The sequence below is a fragment of the Limulus polyphemus genome, unplaced genomic scaffold, assembly GCF_000517525.1.
Source record: "Limulus polyphemus unplaced genomic scaffold, Limulus_polyphemus-2.1.2 Scaffold215, whole genome shotgun sequence".
NCBI classification, from domain to species: domain Eukaryota; kingdom Metazoa; phylum Arthropoda; class Merostomata; order Xiphosura; family Limulidae; genus Limulus; species Limulus polyphemus.
Genome location: NW_013665825.1, coordinates 586,829 through 603,389, shown reverse-complemented (window position 1 = coordinate 603,389; position 16,561 = coordinate 586,829). Strand labels below are relative to the sequence as shown.

Here is a 16,561-nt window from a genome sequence, read left to right as displayed (position 1 = left end):
ACTTTGGCCACTTCTGCAGTCGTTAATCTGGGATCCATTTCGATGCTCCTCTTCACAGCCCTTTTTGTCCTCTCCGATGGACCAGGACGACCCAGACGCTGCTCAGTTGTTTCCTTGCCGTGTTTCCTGAACTGCACGATGATTCTGTTGACTGTCGAAAGCGGGATTCCCAAATTCTGCGAAAGTTGCCGCTGACTTATTCCACCATCTGCTTGACCAACTATCCTTCCTCTAACAAAATCTGACAATTCGAGAGAACCTTGAGTGCTGGGCATGTTGTAGCACAAGATAATCAGTGTGCGGACCATTTTCCATTTATATAGTGCTTTGTGAACACAAATTAGTTAGCATAAATCAGTTAAATGACGAAAAATTAGGTGTCTATTTACTTGTGACCACTCAGTGTACCAGTTATATATTTTATTTCATATAACCAATTGCATCATCACATGCTTAAAGACACAAAAGGAATAAGAATGACATGATAGTTGTACAAAGCATGGATTGTAGGAACTACTTGAAACTAGTCTCTATCGATAATGAAATAATTATGTTAGGCCTCACAATTAATTGCTCGTCTTAAGTCATTTTTACAACATTCTTCATTTTACGGGAGTGATTTTCACGATTTATCTTTTTACTCTTTGCTGCAATTAGTATTTTTTTTTATAAGCTTAAAGCTTATGAGTCAAGCTCGTAATAGAATTCGAAAATCGTGATGCTCCGCTACCTGGATTCTGGAGACGTTTAAAGATCTCTGTCTAAATATACATTAACGAGAGCTCACCAGAAGTCGCTTTTCAGTACATTTTATTTAGTTGGGTATCATGTTGCAAATATATAAGTTCGCAGTGGTTAAATGTTACTACTTTTATAAGTAATGACCAGAAGAAGGAACTGGACAGCTATAAGTAAAGAGAGAAATTATTAACATAATTTTGATAATTAGAAATTTTCTTATGTATAACAGGAAATATACGTTTTTACTAGTTTAGAACCAAATGCAGCCGTACCTATACAAATTACAAGTAAGCAATACATCTATAAAATATACAGATTTGTGTGCTCTCTTGTCATCGGAGTTATTTCTTCTCTTATTACACATATTACTATTCCGTCGTTGTGTTATTTTATTATTAAGAGATCCTTATTTCCAATGAAAACCATATATAATTTCAATTACGGATATCAAAAAGCATCACTTATGTCAGCCAAGTAAATGAATAGAAAAGTTGTAACATTATTTTAAAACTGTTTAGGCCTTATCAAAAGATGACGTCCTATTGATATATTTCTAGATAAACTTAGCAGAATCTGAAGGAACTCTTAAATATATACATGTATCAGTACAAGCTGAAGTACCCGTCAACTGACAGGGAATGTTTAAACTTAATTAAAATAATGTAAGTTTAACAGAAATCATATATTTCAAAGTAATAACTTGAACATAAACTTTATCTCAAAATTTTAAAATTATAACAAAGTTTCTTCATAAACAACATTTGCAGTTTGCTTTCCATCTACCAATAAATAAAGATGTTGATGTGATCCCACCCTTGAACACCCTAATGATCTTATTCACCATGAGAAAAGCATGGTTGTTTGAGAAACAATCCAGCAACTTTCATACTTTGACCTTGGATCCCTTTAGAATATTCAACATTGGCTAAAGCGTCAACCTGCCAAGATTGTTTGAGATTGACCCAATCGGCTCGGAGAAATTGACCAACAGGCTTTACAAAATAGAAATACGGTTAAGTTCAATTTTGACCCACTCAGAACATTCCAAATAGTTCAGTGTTTGTGTAAAAATTTTGGTTGAAATTGGCCCAATAGGCTTGGGGGAGTTAGGCTGCAAATAAACACATATTTCGTCTTTATATATAAAAATATATACACTTTTTTCCGATCATGGATTATTAAAAGAGAAGTTTTTTGTAACAAATCCTTCGCGGAAACTAGCAGGTTTGTTGTAATGTATTGCGTTTACCTGTATTTATATCTCACACATGTATTCATATATTTCATCATGTGCACTATCAAACTCACTAGAAAATGACTTATCATATGTCTTGAATACTAAAGACCCTTCTCACCTACAAATATTTCAATTGTTTAGAATTTACGTTTTTATTCCAAAAAATATTTTTCTTTATATATAAAAAAAGTGTTATGTTCCTGTAATACAAACACTGGAATTGTAAATGGAATATTCTACCCGAACGGCACATTATACAAAAAAAACCCCATTAAAATTAATGTTATAAATCAACTACTAATTCAGGTACAAATATAAGATATTTTTGCTGTACTAACCCACTGAAGTACAACTAAACCATAATTTTTAAAACATAATCTAATATTGCTTTAGTTAATCCAAATGAAATTTTCAAATGGTCTACTTACTCCTGGCATCAAATGATCGGTACTTCCTACTTTCTTTACTTTGTTTCTATTTAAAATCCGCTTAACAAACTGTTCGATTTGAGAGTTGAACTTCATAAAGGACACGTAAGCAAGGTAACATAGAAAAAGAATCAAGGCTTCGTGCCAGAAAATTACATTGTCATTGAAAAATACCATGAGAATGATTAATATGATGGAATAGAAAGTGACATCTCGAAAGAGAGGCCACCATGTCAGTTGCAGTACGTCTTTGCTGAAAATGGCACACATGGAAATTACAAATAGAATGTTGAAGACAGCTGATCCCACGATAGTGCCGATTCCGACATCATCAAACGAGATGAAAACCCCGATGATGCTGGTGAAGAGTTCGGGAGCACTTCCTCCAGCTGCCATGAAGGTTGCACCCGCTACATCCTCGGATATTTGAAGTTTCTCAGTGATCACGTCTAGAGAAGGGCGAAAAAACTCGTCGCAGACGATAGCCAATCCGGCAAACATGTAGACAAGTCCAAAAACGTGAAAGACCACTGCTCCATTTTTACGTTGCTGCTCAGAGAACAAATCTTCTGGAAACTGAGGCGGTTTTTTAGTTGGCTCACTAGCATTTTGGCTTGCGGATTGTAACAGATGTCTAGAAAGCACGAGATTGTATTCTAGCTCCGTTTCTTCGAGATCCCAAAACCTTTTCCATTCACCGCTAGGACTAGTTTGTTCGATAATGATCGACGTAGAGTAAAAGTAAGACAGAAAAAAGACCAAAGATAAACCAACTCCAAATACCTGAAGAGGAGGTCTCCATCGTTTCTTCAGGAATTGTTTTGATGAAACTTGTTCCATTATTTAATAAGATATAGAATAAGACAATTGAATAATTCTTAAGCTCAATTTTTTTCCTTTCACTTTAATATAAGAGTAAGATTACAGATCCATTTAAGAATGTTAATTGTGAAGTTGCTGTATGGTCCATCTTTAACACTGAAATGCACACAACTGTCATATTTTGTCACAGACTGGTTTATAATTCCTACATTGAAAATTTCACACTTCAACGCAAATCCTAGAAAAAATTGACGACGATCCATCAACGACGACGACAGGAAAGAAAATCTGTAATGAAATTAATTTATGAGTTAAATACTAAAAGCAAACATGTGGCAATATGATGTTTATTTTAAATAAATTCAATAAGTAAACGTTTGCAAGAAACACTCTTAACCTAAAGCCTAAACCGATTACATTGTTTTATTTTAAACAAGCTTCTTCATTGTTTATCGTAGGAAATACACATGCTAGAATTACAAAAATAATTCAAATTTGACCCATAAATTTTCAAGTAGAATTAATACAGAATGCAAACCTTGTTTTTTTTTCTAGCATCTAGTTTCTTTTAAGCCTTTACATTATCAATGTTTCTCACTAATGACTGATACAAATTTAACTTTACCATAAGGATGCATTCAATCATCTAGATTCGTATTAGGAAGATACTTCAGAGAGATTGGAAACCATTTCCCTAAATGAACATGACTCCCACAATACCTAAGTTAATAAGATATTCAGCATACCTGACTTAATGATATGATGACACAAAGAGCTCGTTTTCAAAGTAAATATATATATATATACTATAGGAACATCTGGAAAATTAAGCTTCATAAATTTTGTATTAATCTATTTTCTCTCTTGATTATAAAGCCTTTAGTGTCCAGTAAATTCAAAGAATTAAATAAATTAGAAAAAAAAGTATATTCATTATTAAATTTCAAACTTCGTGACGTTATTAATGTAAAAATCCATAATAGAGTTTGAAGAAAAAAACGAACTTTTGAAAACAATTTTTAAAACTTAAGTAATTTTCCACCTCAACAATAACTGAAGCATGGTTTCTTACATTAACAACTCATTGGCCTTGATATAATTTAGTGCTTTGGTAAATAAAATATATTGTTTGTTATTCAAATACTTTCATATTATTTATCGCAAAGAGTAGTTCTCATGTACTACAAATTAAGTTCCGGAAATAAAAATCTGGATACTTAAAAATGTTCTAAACTTTATTGTTGTGTCAAATAAATTTATTTTAAATTCCGACATAGCTCGAGAAAAATAATGTACCCAACGAGATCACAAACTGAGATCGTAATGAGTTTTGGGATTCATTTACAAAATATATTTTGTACTTTATTTTATTAGTGAAATAATAATTCTGTTTATGTTTCAATTACTTGTTACATCTTCACTGGCTGCATTATTCTGGCTTTTACTCAAAACATTTTATACAAAACGCAACGGAATTCAAACGTTTCACACGTTTTTGGTGTTGATTCCGAGAAGTAAAAGCGTGATCGAGAGATTTTTAAATTAATACATATATCAACACTTTTTGAACCCTTCCACTTCCCATACCAAAAAACTTTAACGGTTTAAACTTGTCAGTACCTCAGATATAAATAACTTATTTCTGTAAGTTGTGAAAACTTTTAAAATGGTATAAAATTTATTATTAGGTGTTTTTTAATCATTACAGACTATTTTCTCACATTGATTCATTATTTATCACATTATTATTTTCTAAAATATGATTTTTACCAAAAATTAAAACGTTCGTTATTAACAACTCAACGAGCACAGAGCATTATGGGTAAAATGACATTCTGACGTAGATAGATTCTAAGTTTAATAACATATTAATAACTCTCTCGTAAATAATGAAATGAATGGCATCGGATACGTTTTTTCTTACATTTAAGCATCATTACTGGTATTTTGTACGACAGTAAGTAACATAATAACAGGGAGAAGAAAGTTGAACGAAAATCAATTAATTTTTTTACATATTTGTGTACAACGTATGCTTCAATTTTACCTATGGAAGGTTAGTGTTACAACGATAACGTGCGACAAAACACGTAAGAAATAACTCTGAAAGTACCCATTAATAAAATATTAGAACCAACACATTGCTGTTGCGAGTTATAGTTCTACAATGAAAAAAACATTTACAGACGTAAGGTATTTTTGGAGTGGCTAAAAACAATGACGGAGCAAGGAAAGGTATAGGGTTACTTGTAAACAACTGTATAGAAATGATAGGTTTAAAGTACTTTTAAACAATTTCAGAGAAGAAATGGATTTGTAGAGACTCCTTAATAACTGTACTAGGTGAATTGGTTACTACAGGCTAGTAAACAGTTCAGATGAAATAAGGTTTTACGTGGTAGTTTGTAAGCAACAGGATTGGGTTTACTACTTCGTAAACAACGGTAGAAAAGAGAATGGTTTGTAAAAGCTTGTGGCTTGTAAGCAGCTTTAGAGAGGACTCATTTGACTTTACATAGTTTGTAAGCAACAGTATGGAAGGAAATAGGTTTGTAAAGGCTCGTAAGCAGTTACGAACTCCTAGGACTGGGTTTACTCCAATTTTTAAACAATGGAAGGAAAGAGAATGGTTTGTAAAAGCTTGTGGCTTGTAAGCAGCTTTAGAGAGGACTCATTTGACTCTACATAGTTTGTAAGCAACAGTATGGAAGGAAATAGGTTTGTAAAGGCTCGTAAGCAGTTACGAACAGGACTGGGTTTACTCCAATTTTGAAACAATGGTAGGAAAGAGAATTGCTAAAGGCTTGTGCGCAGCTGTGAAGAGATTGAGTTAACAATAACTTGTGAGCAACAATATAAAAGTAAATAGGTTAGTGAAAGCTTGTAAACAGTGTGAAGGGAATTAGTTAACAGTAACTTGTGAGAAACAATATAAAAGTAAATAGGTTAGTGAAAGCTTGTAAACAGTGTGAAGGGAATTAGTTAACAGTAACTTGTGAGCAACAGTATAAAAATGAATAGGTTAGTGAAAACATGTAAATAGTGTGAAGGGAATTAGTTAACAGTAACAGTAACTAATAGTTAACAGGTCTTGGCTAGTGAAAGTGGGTTTTCTCGGGGTACTCCCGCCCCCTCCTCTACACACACACAAATTCTTAGTCATTATATCTACAGATCCCAGCAGTGGCGTTTGGACTTATTGATCCAGGCCAGGCCCTGAAAAGGTTCGTTTGTTTCGATGGTTTGTCAGCAATTAGTTCTCGACTCATCTTCATCTCCTATACTTCCAACCTGCCTCGACTTCACCTTTGCTCTCACGTCTACCTACCAGCCTCAAGATTTTGCTTTTAAACTACAGCCCAGTTAGAATCAGCCCACTTGGCTCGAATAGACCAATACCCTCAGAAGTTTATAATCTTCAGTCTCGCGCGGCTTGAAAGAAGATTACTTAATCTTCGAACACTCTTGATGATCAATTATTTCTTTCGAATTAATTAATTTTACATCAAAACAACTGCCAGACAGACAGACACACGGGTTAGAAAAGGAATAAGTTCACAGTAGCTTGTAATAAGAGTGGAGAAGATAATTAGTTAGTTCAAAACCATGAAAAACAAAGAAATAATGGTGACCTCTAGGCAACCACAATGATGTGTTTGAAGTATCCCATAAGGATTTTAAAACTCTTACTTAGTTTGTCATTGCTATTGTATTCTTATCAACAACTTATCTACTGATCTAGACCAGATACTAACATGATGAGTTCAGCAGCTAGCTGATGATAATAATACAAGAGCAATAGATAGCTCACAAGCAGTTCTTGGGGCATTCTTGTAAACTTTTTTTTTAACAACTGCCACAATAAACAGCCCGGCATCTTAATGTGGATCCAATAAAATGAGTCATTCCGGAAAGGTTTGGGTTGTTTTTATTGGACACACACAAAAAAGACGTTTAGCTCTATTTTCGAGGTCTAGGTTGCTGGACCAGAGTCCTGACCTGACCCGAGACCATGAGAACCAACAAGGAGAAGTTAACTTGTAAATGTAAAGTAACACGATACAGCAATGAAACATGTTTGAAATGTTTTAGATGTAGTTATGTAACGGTTAAGCTAACCAATGGGTCCAGGTTGGATGAAGGATGAACTTATTCAAAGATATCCAAATCAACTTGACATATGAACTGAATCGAATATTCGACAATCGATTACTGCACTGACAGCAAAACATAAAAAAAGAACGGGTACAGTAGTATCGTTATCTTCGAAAAAAAGGGAGATTGGAATCATATTTAAAAATTATTAGTATTAATATTTTGTCAAACTAGTGACGCATTAAAAAATCAAAGATGCAGTATTGAAGAAGAAGCAGATGCACGATGCATTATCAGAATGAAGAGTAAATATAGGATGGTATAATGGACAGTATGATGCCACCATAGTGTAAACCATACAGATTTCAACATGTCATATTTTCATTCAAATTTAGCTGTTTTTTTTTTCGTTTTAGAAGCTGTGTCGAGCTTCATTCATCAAGATCTATCGAAATAACCCGAAATCAACGGTTTCCGGAATGACCATCCTGTTGACCCTCCTAGGCTCAGTGCTAAAAGATGTTGGACTGCCTCGTGTGGCAGGTATTAAATTAGAGAAAACAGCAGTGAGCAAACATTCCTTTACCTCAACCCTTGTCTCAGAAAATGTTATATACACTGTAGTTTTAACATGAAGATCTGTCTTTGTCTTAACAGGGAAATAGTGAAACATTAACTCAATACGAATATGAATGAACAATTTTAGCAATGACGGGTAAACGCTTGCTTCTATAAATCAGGTAATAAAGAGACTATCTAACAAGAACAGTTTTAGCAAGGACAGGTAAACACTTGCTTCTACAAATCAGGTAATAAAGAGACTATCTAACAAAAACAATGTTAGCAAAGACAGGTAAACACTTGCTTCTACAAATCAGGTAATAAAAAGACTATCTAACAAAAACAATTTTAGCAAGAACGGGTAAACACTTGCTTCTACAAATCAGGTAATAAAGAGACCATCTTACAGGAACAGTTTTAACAAGGACAGGCAAACACTTGCTTCTATAAGTCAGATAATAATGAGACTATCTAACAAGAACAATTTTAGCAAAGACAGGTAAACACTTGCTTCTACAAATCAGGTAATAAAGAGACTATCTTACAGGAACAGTTTTAACAAGGACAGACATACACTTGCTTCTATAAGTCAGATAATAATGAGACTATCTAACAATAACAATGTTAGCAAATACAGGTAAACACTTGCTTCTACAAATCAGGTAATAAAGAGACTATCTGACAGGAAAGAAAACCGATGTACATAGGCATAGTGATTTGTCTTTATTTTCTTTCCCTTTTAATGTTGCCTGAATGGAAATATTTGCATATCAGCGGTAGCGTATCTCGCCGACTTTTTAATGTCGCTTAGAGACTTGTTTACTTCAGTGTCTGGAATGTGGAGTAGTTGTTTTATTACTCCTAAGCCTTATCACGTGTTCATATATAAAGATTTTTCAAAGTACGGGAATAGAATAGAGGTATAAGGTTCAATTATATTAGCATGTCTTCTGCGCACATCAAGTAAGACTGTTTTAACTAGGGTTTAACAATTTCTTTGCTAGTCTCAGTAGCTTTGTTTGTTCCATGGGTTAAAACGAGGATTTCGCACACCACGTTTAATAAATGACAAAGTACAGCTTGCTGTAGACAAGAAGACGGTATTTAAATTTTACGTATATTTGTCTAGCAATAATGCAAGAGTTATCAAGGTTGTTACGTTAAACAGAAGAGGTAGGAACTGTTCGTTGAGTTATCCACTGGATATTCTAATATTCATCTTTTATATCGCTCTTAAGTAAATACGTAAGTTGACAAGTTATGCCAAAATTACTTTTTCGCAAAACATGTAGTAGTATAGTTTCTTGACTATTCGAAAACTATTCGTTACCCAAGTAACAGTTGAATAACTTTTGTTGTTACAATACGTGACATATGTAACTGTTATATGATGTTTGGTGTTAAAATGTATGTTACCCAGGAAACTATTGTATGATGTTTAGTGTCACAATATATACTGTAAAACGTTTGTTGTTACAATATACGTTTCTAAGGCAGCATCGTTAAAACATTTGTTGTTACAATATACGTTTCCAAGGCAGCATCGTTAAAACGTTTATTGTTGCAATATACGTTTCCAAGGCAACATAGTAATTCTTAGAATCATATAATTGAAAATCAAGATTTATAGGTTTTCTTCTGGCTTGCTGAAATATTAAACTGGCATGTTAGAATAAATAGTTCTATAAATGTCAACATGTTTTTATCTCTAGCTGTATTTCTGCACTTTCAATAAAAATGTAATCAAACAATTTAGTATGAATAAAACTTAATTATACTTTTAGAAATACATCAAAATTCAGTTACTGTATACATGAAAAAACAGTACAGTTAAATTTGAAATAACATCCTGAAACAAATTGAACAAAACTTCAAACAAGATCCCGAAACAGATTGAACAAAACTTCAGACAAGATCCTGAAACAGATTGAACAAAACTTCAAACAAGTTTCCGAAACAGACTGAACAAAACTTCAGACATTACCAAACAGAACTGCTTAGTAATCTGCTCCAGAATTAAACAAATGCTTTGTTTTATCCTGAACACTCTAGAACAGTTCTGCAAGATTTCATTCACCAGCTTTTGATTCTAGAGCCACGTGACGTTTTCCAGAAATTAAAAAAAATCTCAATATCCCCAATCTTTGTCCAGCAACATAAAATTGGCCCAAGTATTCTTAATGATATGAATTTCCCGCAAAGCTACACGAGGGATATCTGCGTTTGCCCTCCCTAATTTAATGAACATGTTTGGTGGGACTATGATTCGAAACCGCGACCCTCAGATTGTGAGTCAAGCATCCTAACCACCTCACCATGCCGGAGCTTAAATAAGATGAATCTGAAGAGGTAGTTAATTTTTTCAAAACAAAGCTACACTTGACTATCTGTTGTGTCTACCGCATGGAATCGAACCCCGAATTTTAGCGTTGTAAGTCCGTAAACTTACCGTTGTCCCATCGAGAGACATCCAATGAGAAAATTTTATGTACACATTTTTACAAAGTGTTAAAAATGTAAAGCCTGCTTTAAAATGGCTTTCAATATAACCTTGTCCCCCTCCTCCAGTGGCTCAGCAGTAAGTCTGTTAGCTTATAATGCTAAAAATCAAGTTTCGATACTCAATGTGGGAACAGCACAGATAGCATACTGTGTATTTTGGTGATTAACAATAAACAAACAAATTGAAAATCAAATAACCTGTATTTTGCCATTATGGGTATTAAGGAACCCACTCAAAAAAAACAGTACGTACGCCAACTGCAATAGCAAACGCTGGAATGAGCGCTTGCAATGCAAGTACCTAATAACCACAGCCAGTGGATGGTTACTTTATATCTCGTAAATTTTACAATATAAACTAAACCTAACGTTAGCGTCCTGAAGTAATGAATTCAAGTTACATCTACTTAGCTGAGGAAGTTACCTACTTCTTTGTAGTTAAATAAATATTTATTATTGGAAGCAAAACCATATAAGCGGTGAATGACATATAACAACAATTAATAATTTAAAAAAAAACATCCTCTTCTTCATCCGGCCACTCTCTTTCCCAGAGTTCATTTCGTAAAACGCAACTCGGAACCAAGGTACCATCCTGTTTCGTTGCTGTTTTCGGATCTTTCACACACATTGCCATCCTTAAAGGATCCTTAAAGCCAGTCCAGTGTAGTGTAACTGATAATGTGAGTAATACCCTAAGCTACATGTTACTCCCTGTAGGCCTGGCATGGCCAGATGGTTAGGGCGCTCGATTAGCAATCTGTGGGTCGCAGGTTCGAATCCTTGTCACACCAAACATACTCGCCTTTTCAGCCGTGGAGGCGTTATTACGTGACAGTATATCCCACTATTCGTTTCTAAAAGAGTAGCCCAAGAGTTGGCGGTGGGTGGTGATGAATAGCAGCCTTCCCTCTATTCTTACACTGCTAAATTAGCGACGGCTAGTGCAGATAGCCCTCGTGCAGCTTTGCGCAAAATGCATAACAAACCAATATTCCCTGTATGAGTTAATTTCCTTAAAAGGTTTAATTGAACAATAATGATTAGAATGTAAGTGCGTGGTGTTGATGTGACACGTGAAATCCTTCCAAAATGTTTGAACGAAAATAAAAACAAAAATTCTGCCTTAGCTCCAACAGTGGCTGATATCTCACAAACGGTGGGTAGTAATGACTAGCTGCCTTCCCTCTAGTCTTTTACTGCTAAATTATAGACGGCTAGCGTAGATAGTCCTCGTGTATTTTTGCGCGAAATTTATAAGAAACCAAAACCAATTATGAATATAAATGGTGTATCTGTTTTTGTCCTTAATATTAAAAGTGCATAATCTGTACGTATACCCCATATAATAAAAGTTGAAACTGGAGAAATCCCATCAGTACCCCTAGTGGCCACCCCCCACTGACTGATATATAATAAAAAATGGAACTGGAGAAATCCCATCAGTACCCCTAGTGGCCACCCCCACTGACTGATATATAATAAAAGATGAAACTGGAGACATCCCATCAGTACCTCTAGTAGCCACCCCCACTGACTCTTTTATATTTAGCCAGCACTAGAGCTATGAAATCTGTGCATTTCAAAAGAAAAATAAATTATTTTTGACACATCCCGAATCATTCCTAATTGATTAAACCATATTTGGAAAAAATCTAGAAGGACAAACAAACAAACAAAATTCTCTCAAATTATAGTAGAATAACAAATTCTTAGTTTTTAATAATATTTTCCTCGGTTATAGTTAGATGATTTTAAATTGTCATTTTTCTTGTATTTATTTTCAGATCGACAGAAACGCAGCTTTTTGTACAATACATACAAAGTATAAATTATTCCAAATATTGGTTTCAACGACTGTTTCTTTTTCTTTTAAGTTCTGTAAAAAATCGAAGTTTCCACAACTGATACTCAAGTTATATTGTTCGAAATTAATACAGTCCACTCTCTTTTATGTAGAATCAATATCTAAAGGTTTTCAATAGTCAGTTACGTACAATCATCAGTTCAGTTTCATTATATTTCTTATCTAAATGTCAACTAACTTTTTGCTTATTTTTATCAGTTGCTCTTTATATTTCTAGCTATTGCTGTCAATTATAGTTATATCTTACTGACCCAGTTTCTGGGGAAGCTTTTGCTCGTTTCTCCCCACCCCCCAACTACAACTATTATCTCACTTTACAAGTTTCCATGTGTGATTACAGCTATTATTCCGCCCCTACTGGCACAGCGGAATGTTTGCGGACGTACAACGCTAGAAGCCGGGTTTCGATACTCGTGATGGGCACAGCACAGACAGCCCATTGTGTAGCTTTGGGCTTAACTTCAAAGAAGCAAACAAACAAAGCTATTATTCCCAGTTACCGTTTTTACTTTGTTTTACAATTTCTTTAATTACTGTAGTCTATTGTTTTCAGCGTCAATGATTTATCTTATTTTACAAACTTATTTGTATATTTTGCCTACAAAGTTATCTTACTCTACCAGTTGTTTTGTATGATTCTACAGCTTTTACTCTTTACTTCAATGTTTACCTCACGTTATCAATTTTTTTAAATGTCTATTTTTTACCATCATTCAAATTCTATCTTACTCTACCAGTTATGTATGATTTTGTAGCTTTTGCTTTTAACTTCAATTTTGTCTTTCTTTACCAATCTCTAAGTTTTCTTTTTACGTATTATTTTCTAATTCAACATTTTTTCTTTGTTTATCAATTGGCACACGCAATTATTGAGCAATACACTTTACCCTAAAAGCTTCAGGCTATTCAGCTGTGTAATGGGTATCAGTAGGTAGTTGGGATTAACCTGCGATGGAATGACATCCTATCCAAGGAATGTCACCATTTTCGTCTGCTTGCCCCCCCCCCCAGTAGCAGAGCGGTATGTCTGCGGATTCACAACACTAGAAACCGGGTTTCGATACCCGTGTTGGGCAGAGCACAGATATCCCATTATGTAGCTTTGTGCTTAACTTCAAACAAACAAACATCGTCCACTTGAGCCTTTAAATTTTAACTTATGTACAATTTATATATACTAGCTGAGGGAAGCAAAAACTGTTTGTTTTGAATTTCGCGCAAAGCTACACGAGGGCTATCTGCGCTAGATGTCCCTAATTTAGCAGTGTAAGACTAGAGGGAAGGCAGCTAGTCATCACAACCCACCACCAACTCTTGGGCTACTCTTTTACCAACGAATAGTGAGATTGACCGTCACATTATAATGCCCCCACGGCTGAAAGGGCGAGCATGTTTGGTGTGACTGAGATTCAAACCCGCGACTTGTAGATTGCGAGTCGAGCGCCCTAACCACCTGGCCATGCCGGGCACAGCAAAAACTGTATAATGGACAATGTTACATAATGTTCCTTTTCCTTCTTTCTTTTGATATTGAATCCTTAATGACTTCATTAGATGCTACTTGTATACCCTGCTTTATGAAAAGTAATAATTGATTCATTTCGCTGATTAAGTGCTTGTGTCTTTAACGTCAATAACACAGCATCGATGAAACATTTTTCAGGGTCTTGTTTATCCCCTGTCAGCCGGTGGGACAGTGGTAATTTAACGGACTTACAACACTAAAATTTGATATTCATTCCCCGCGGTGGACATAGCAGATAGCCCAATGTGGCTTTGCTCTGAAACTAACAACGTAGTAAACTTATCTTCCCTCTCGGGCAAAAATTCCGAAACAAAATAGGGGTAGTATAGTTTCCAATTACCATAGAATACAAAAAAATGATGGTAATCGAGCCAGCCAACTCAGGATGACGGATGCTAACATACACATTAACCTAAAAGTTTAGCATGCAAATTGTTGCAGTAAAAAGTGTAAAAAAATATTCATATCTTTAACTAATTTTCAGTATTAAACTGATGATAAGAATTGTGCACTTTATAAACAGTCGCAAACAAATTATTGACACCATATTGTTATTATACCATAAATGAAGGAAACGGATTCGATGCAAGCTTTTACTAAACTATAATAGCTTTCAATAAATCAAAAACGTAAAATACCCGCTTTCTAGAAACTTAACAAAAAATATCGGAGAATCCGTTCAAGACCAAAGTGCTGGCACTCCTGCTTTAATATTTTGTGTCTCCTCATTCGGCTTTGAAAATTCCCAATCAGTATATCTTGGATCCGTTATGTCTTGCATATTTCCTTTGAAACATATTGGATACATGATGGTTGATTATGGCATTTCTTTCTGATTGAGATTTGATGAATAATATGTAAGCCATTCCAGAACTTTTATCTTCGGTTTCTTCAAAAATTCCAGAGTTGACTTACCCTTGTGCTTTGGGTCATCATCTTGGAATAAACCTTTTGCAAATCAGCTTATAATTATATATGGTGTCATTGTACTTTGTAGAATACTTTGGTACATGACTGCATTCATTCGCTCTTCAGTCAAATGAATTTCTTCAGTCCTTGCACTGTAAAACATCGCCCGTATCATGATCCAACCACTTCCATGTTTAATTGTAGGCACAAGGTGTTCATCACTTTAATATCATGATCGAATCACACCCATGTTTATCTCTAGGCACAAGGTGTTCATCACTCTCATATCATGATCCAACCACTTCCATGTTTAACTGTAGGCACAAGGTGTTCATCATTTTAATATCATGATCGAACTACCCCCATATTTAACTGTAGATACGAGGTGTTCACCACTATCACACCATGATCGAACCACCCCCATATTTAACTGTAGGTACAAGGTGTTCATCATTCTCACATCATGATCGAACCACCCCCATATTTAACTATAGGTACAAGATGTTCATCACTATCACATCATGATCGAACCACCCCCATGTTTAACTATAGGTACAAGGTGCTTTTCATTGATGGCTTTCCTTTTCTCTACAAACATAACGTGGTCGATTTATGTGGGAAAATGTGCTGTTATAGTCTCAAAAGACCAGAGAATTTAGTGGAAGAAAGCTTAAGATTCCTGTTCATATCTCTTGGAAAATATTACGTGGTTTGTTTTATACATTTTTTTTTAAAGTGGTTTGCAGCGAAGTCTAAGCGCATACAACTCTTCTGTCCAGATGCTTTTGTACAGTTCTTTCGTGCATCATCATCATTATGTCTGATGCTTCCAAATCTTTCTTTTAAGTCTTCGGCTGTTAATCTTGATTCTAAAACTTTCTTTTAAGTCTTCGGCTGTTAATCTTGATTCTAAATCTTTCTTTTGAGTCTTCGGCTGTTAGTCTTGATTCTAAATCTTTCTTTTAAGTCTTCGGCTGTTAATCTTGATTCTAAATCTTTCTTTTAAGTCTTCGGCTGTTAGTCTTGAATTTTTTTAAGCCAATCGGACGGTTCTCTTGCCTTTGGTACCCAAAACTTTCTTTGGGCGTACACTTTTTTTCAAGCATTTCACTTGAATTTGATCTGTGGAAATTTTTTTATTATTGCTCTGATTGTGGATTTTGTTACTCCATATTTCTTTGATACTACGTATTACCCTATCCTTAGTGGTAGTCTGCTACAAGTGCTTTTCTTAATACCCTATCCTTAGTGGTAGTCTGCTACAAGTGCTTTTCTTAATACCCTATCCTTAGTGGTAGTCTGCTACAAGTGCTTTTCTTAATACCCTATCCTTAGTGGTAGTCTGCTACAAGTGCTTTTCTTAATACCCTATCCTTAGTGGTAGTCTGCTACAAGTGCTTTTCTTATTACCCTATCCTTAGTGGTAGTCTGCTACAAGTACTTTTCTTAATACCCTATCCTTAGTTGTAGTCTGCTACAAGTGCTTTTCTTAATACCCGTTTCCTTAGTTGTAGTCTGCTACAAGTGCTTTTCTTAGTATTCGTTTATTTAATTGTAGTTTGCTACAAGTGCTTTTCTTATTACCCGTTTCCTTAGTTGTAGTCTGCTACAAGTACTTTTCTTATTACCCGTTACCTTAGTTGTAGTCTGCTACAAGTGCTTTTCTTAGTATTCGTTTATTTAATTGTAGTTTGCTACAAGTGCTTTTCTTATTACCCGTTTCCTTAGTTGTAGTCTGCTACAAGTACTTTTCTTATTACCCGTTACCTTAGTTGTAGTCTGCTACAAGTACTTTTCTTATTACCCGTTTCCTTAGTTGTAGTCTGCTACAAGTACTTTTCTTAATACCCGTTTCTTTAGTTGTAGTCTGCTAC

General features: G+C 34.8%; 1 protein-coding gene across 3 annotated transcripts in view; it reads right to left on the bottom strand.

Annotated features, from left to right (window-relative positions):
* Positions 1–16,561, bottom strand: part of LOC106478481 (sodium/potassium/calcium exchanger Nckx30C-like) — a 103,152-nt gene that overhangs the window by 66,678 nt on the left and 19,913 nt on the right. For all 3 annotated transcript variants that reach the window (XM_013939026.2, XM_022382085.1, XM_022382084.1), the window contains exon 2: positions 2,407–3,516. In XM_013939026.2, coding sequence (XP_013794480.1) covers positions 2,407–3,246 — 840 coding nt within the window. In that variant the 5' untranslated portion in view covers positions 3,247–3,516. The remainder of the gene's footprint in view (positions 1–2,406; positions 3,517–16,561) is intronic.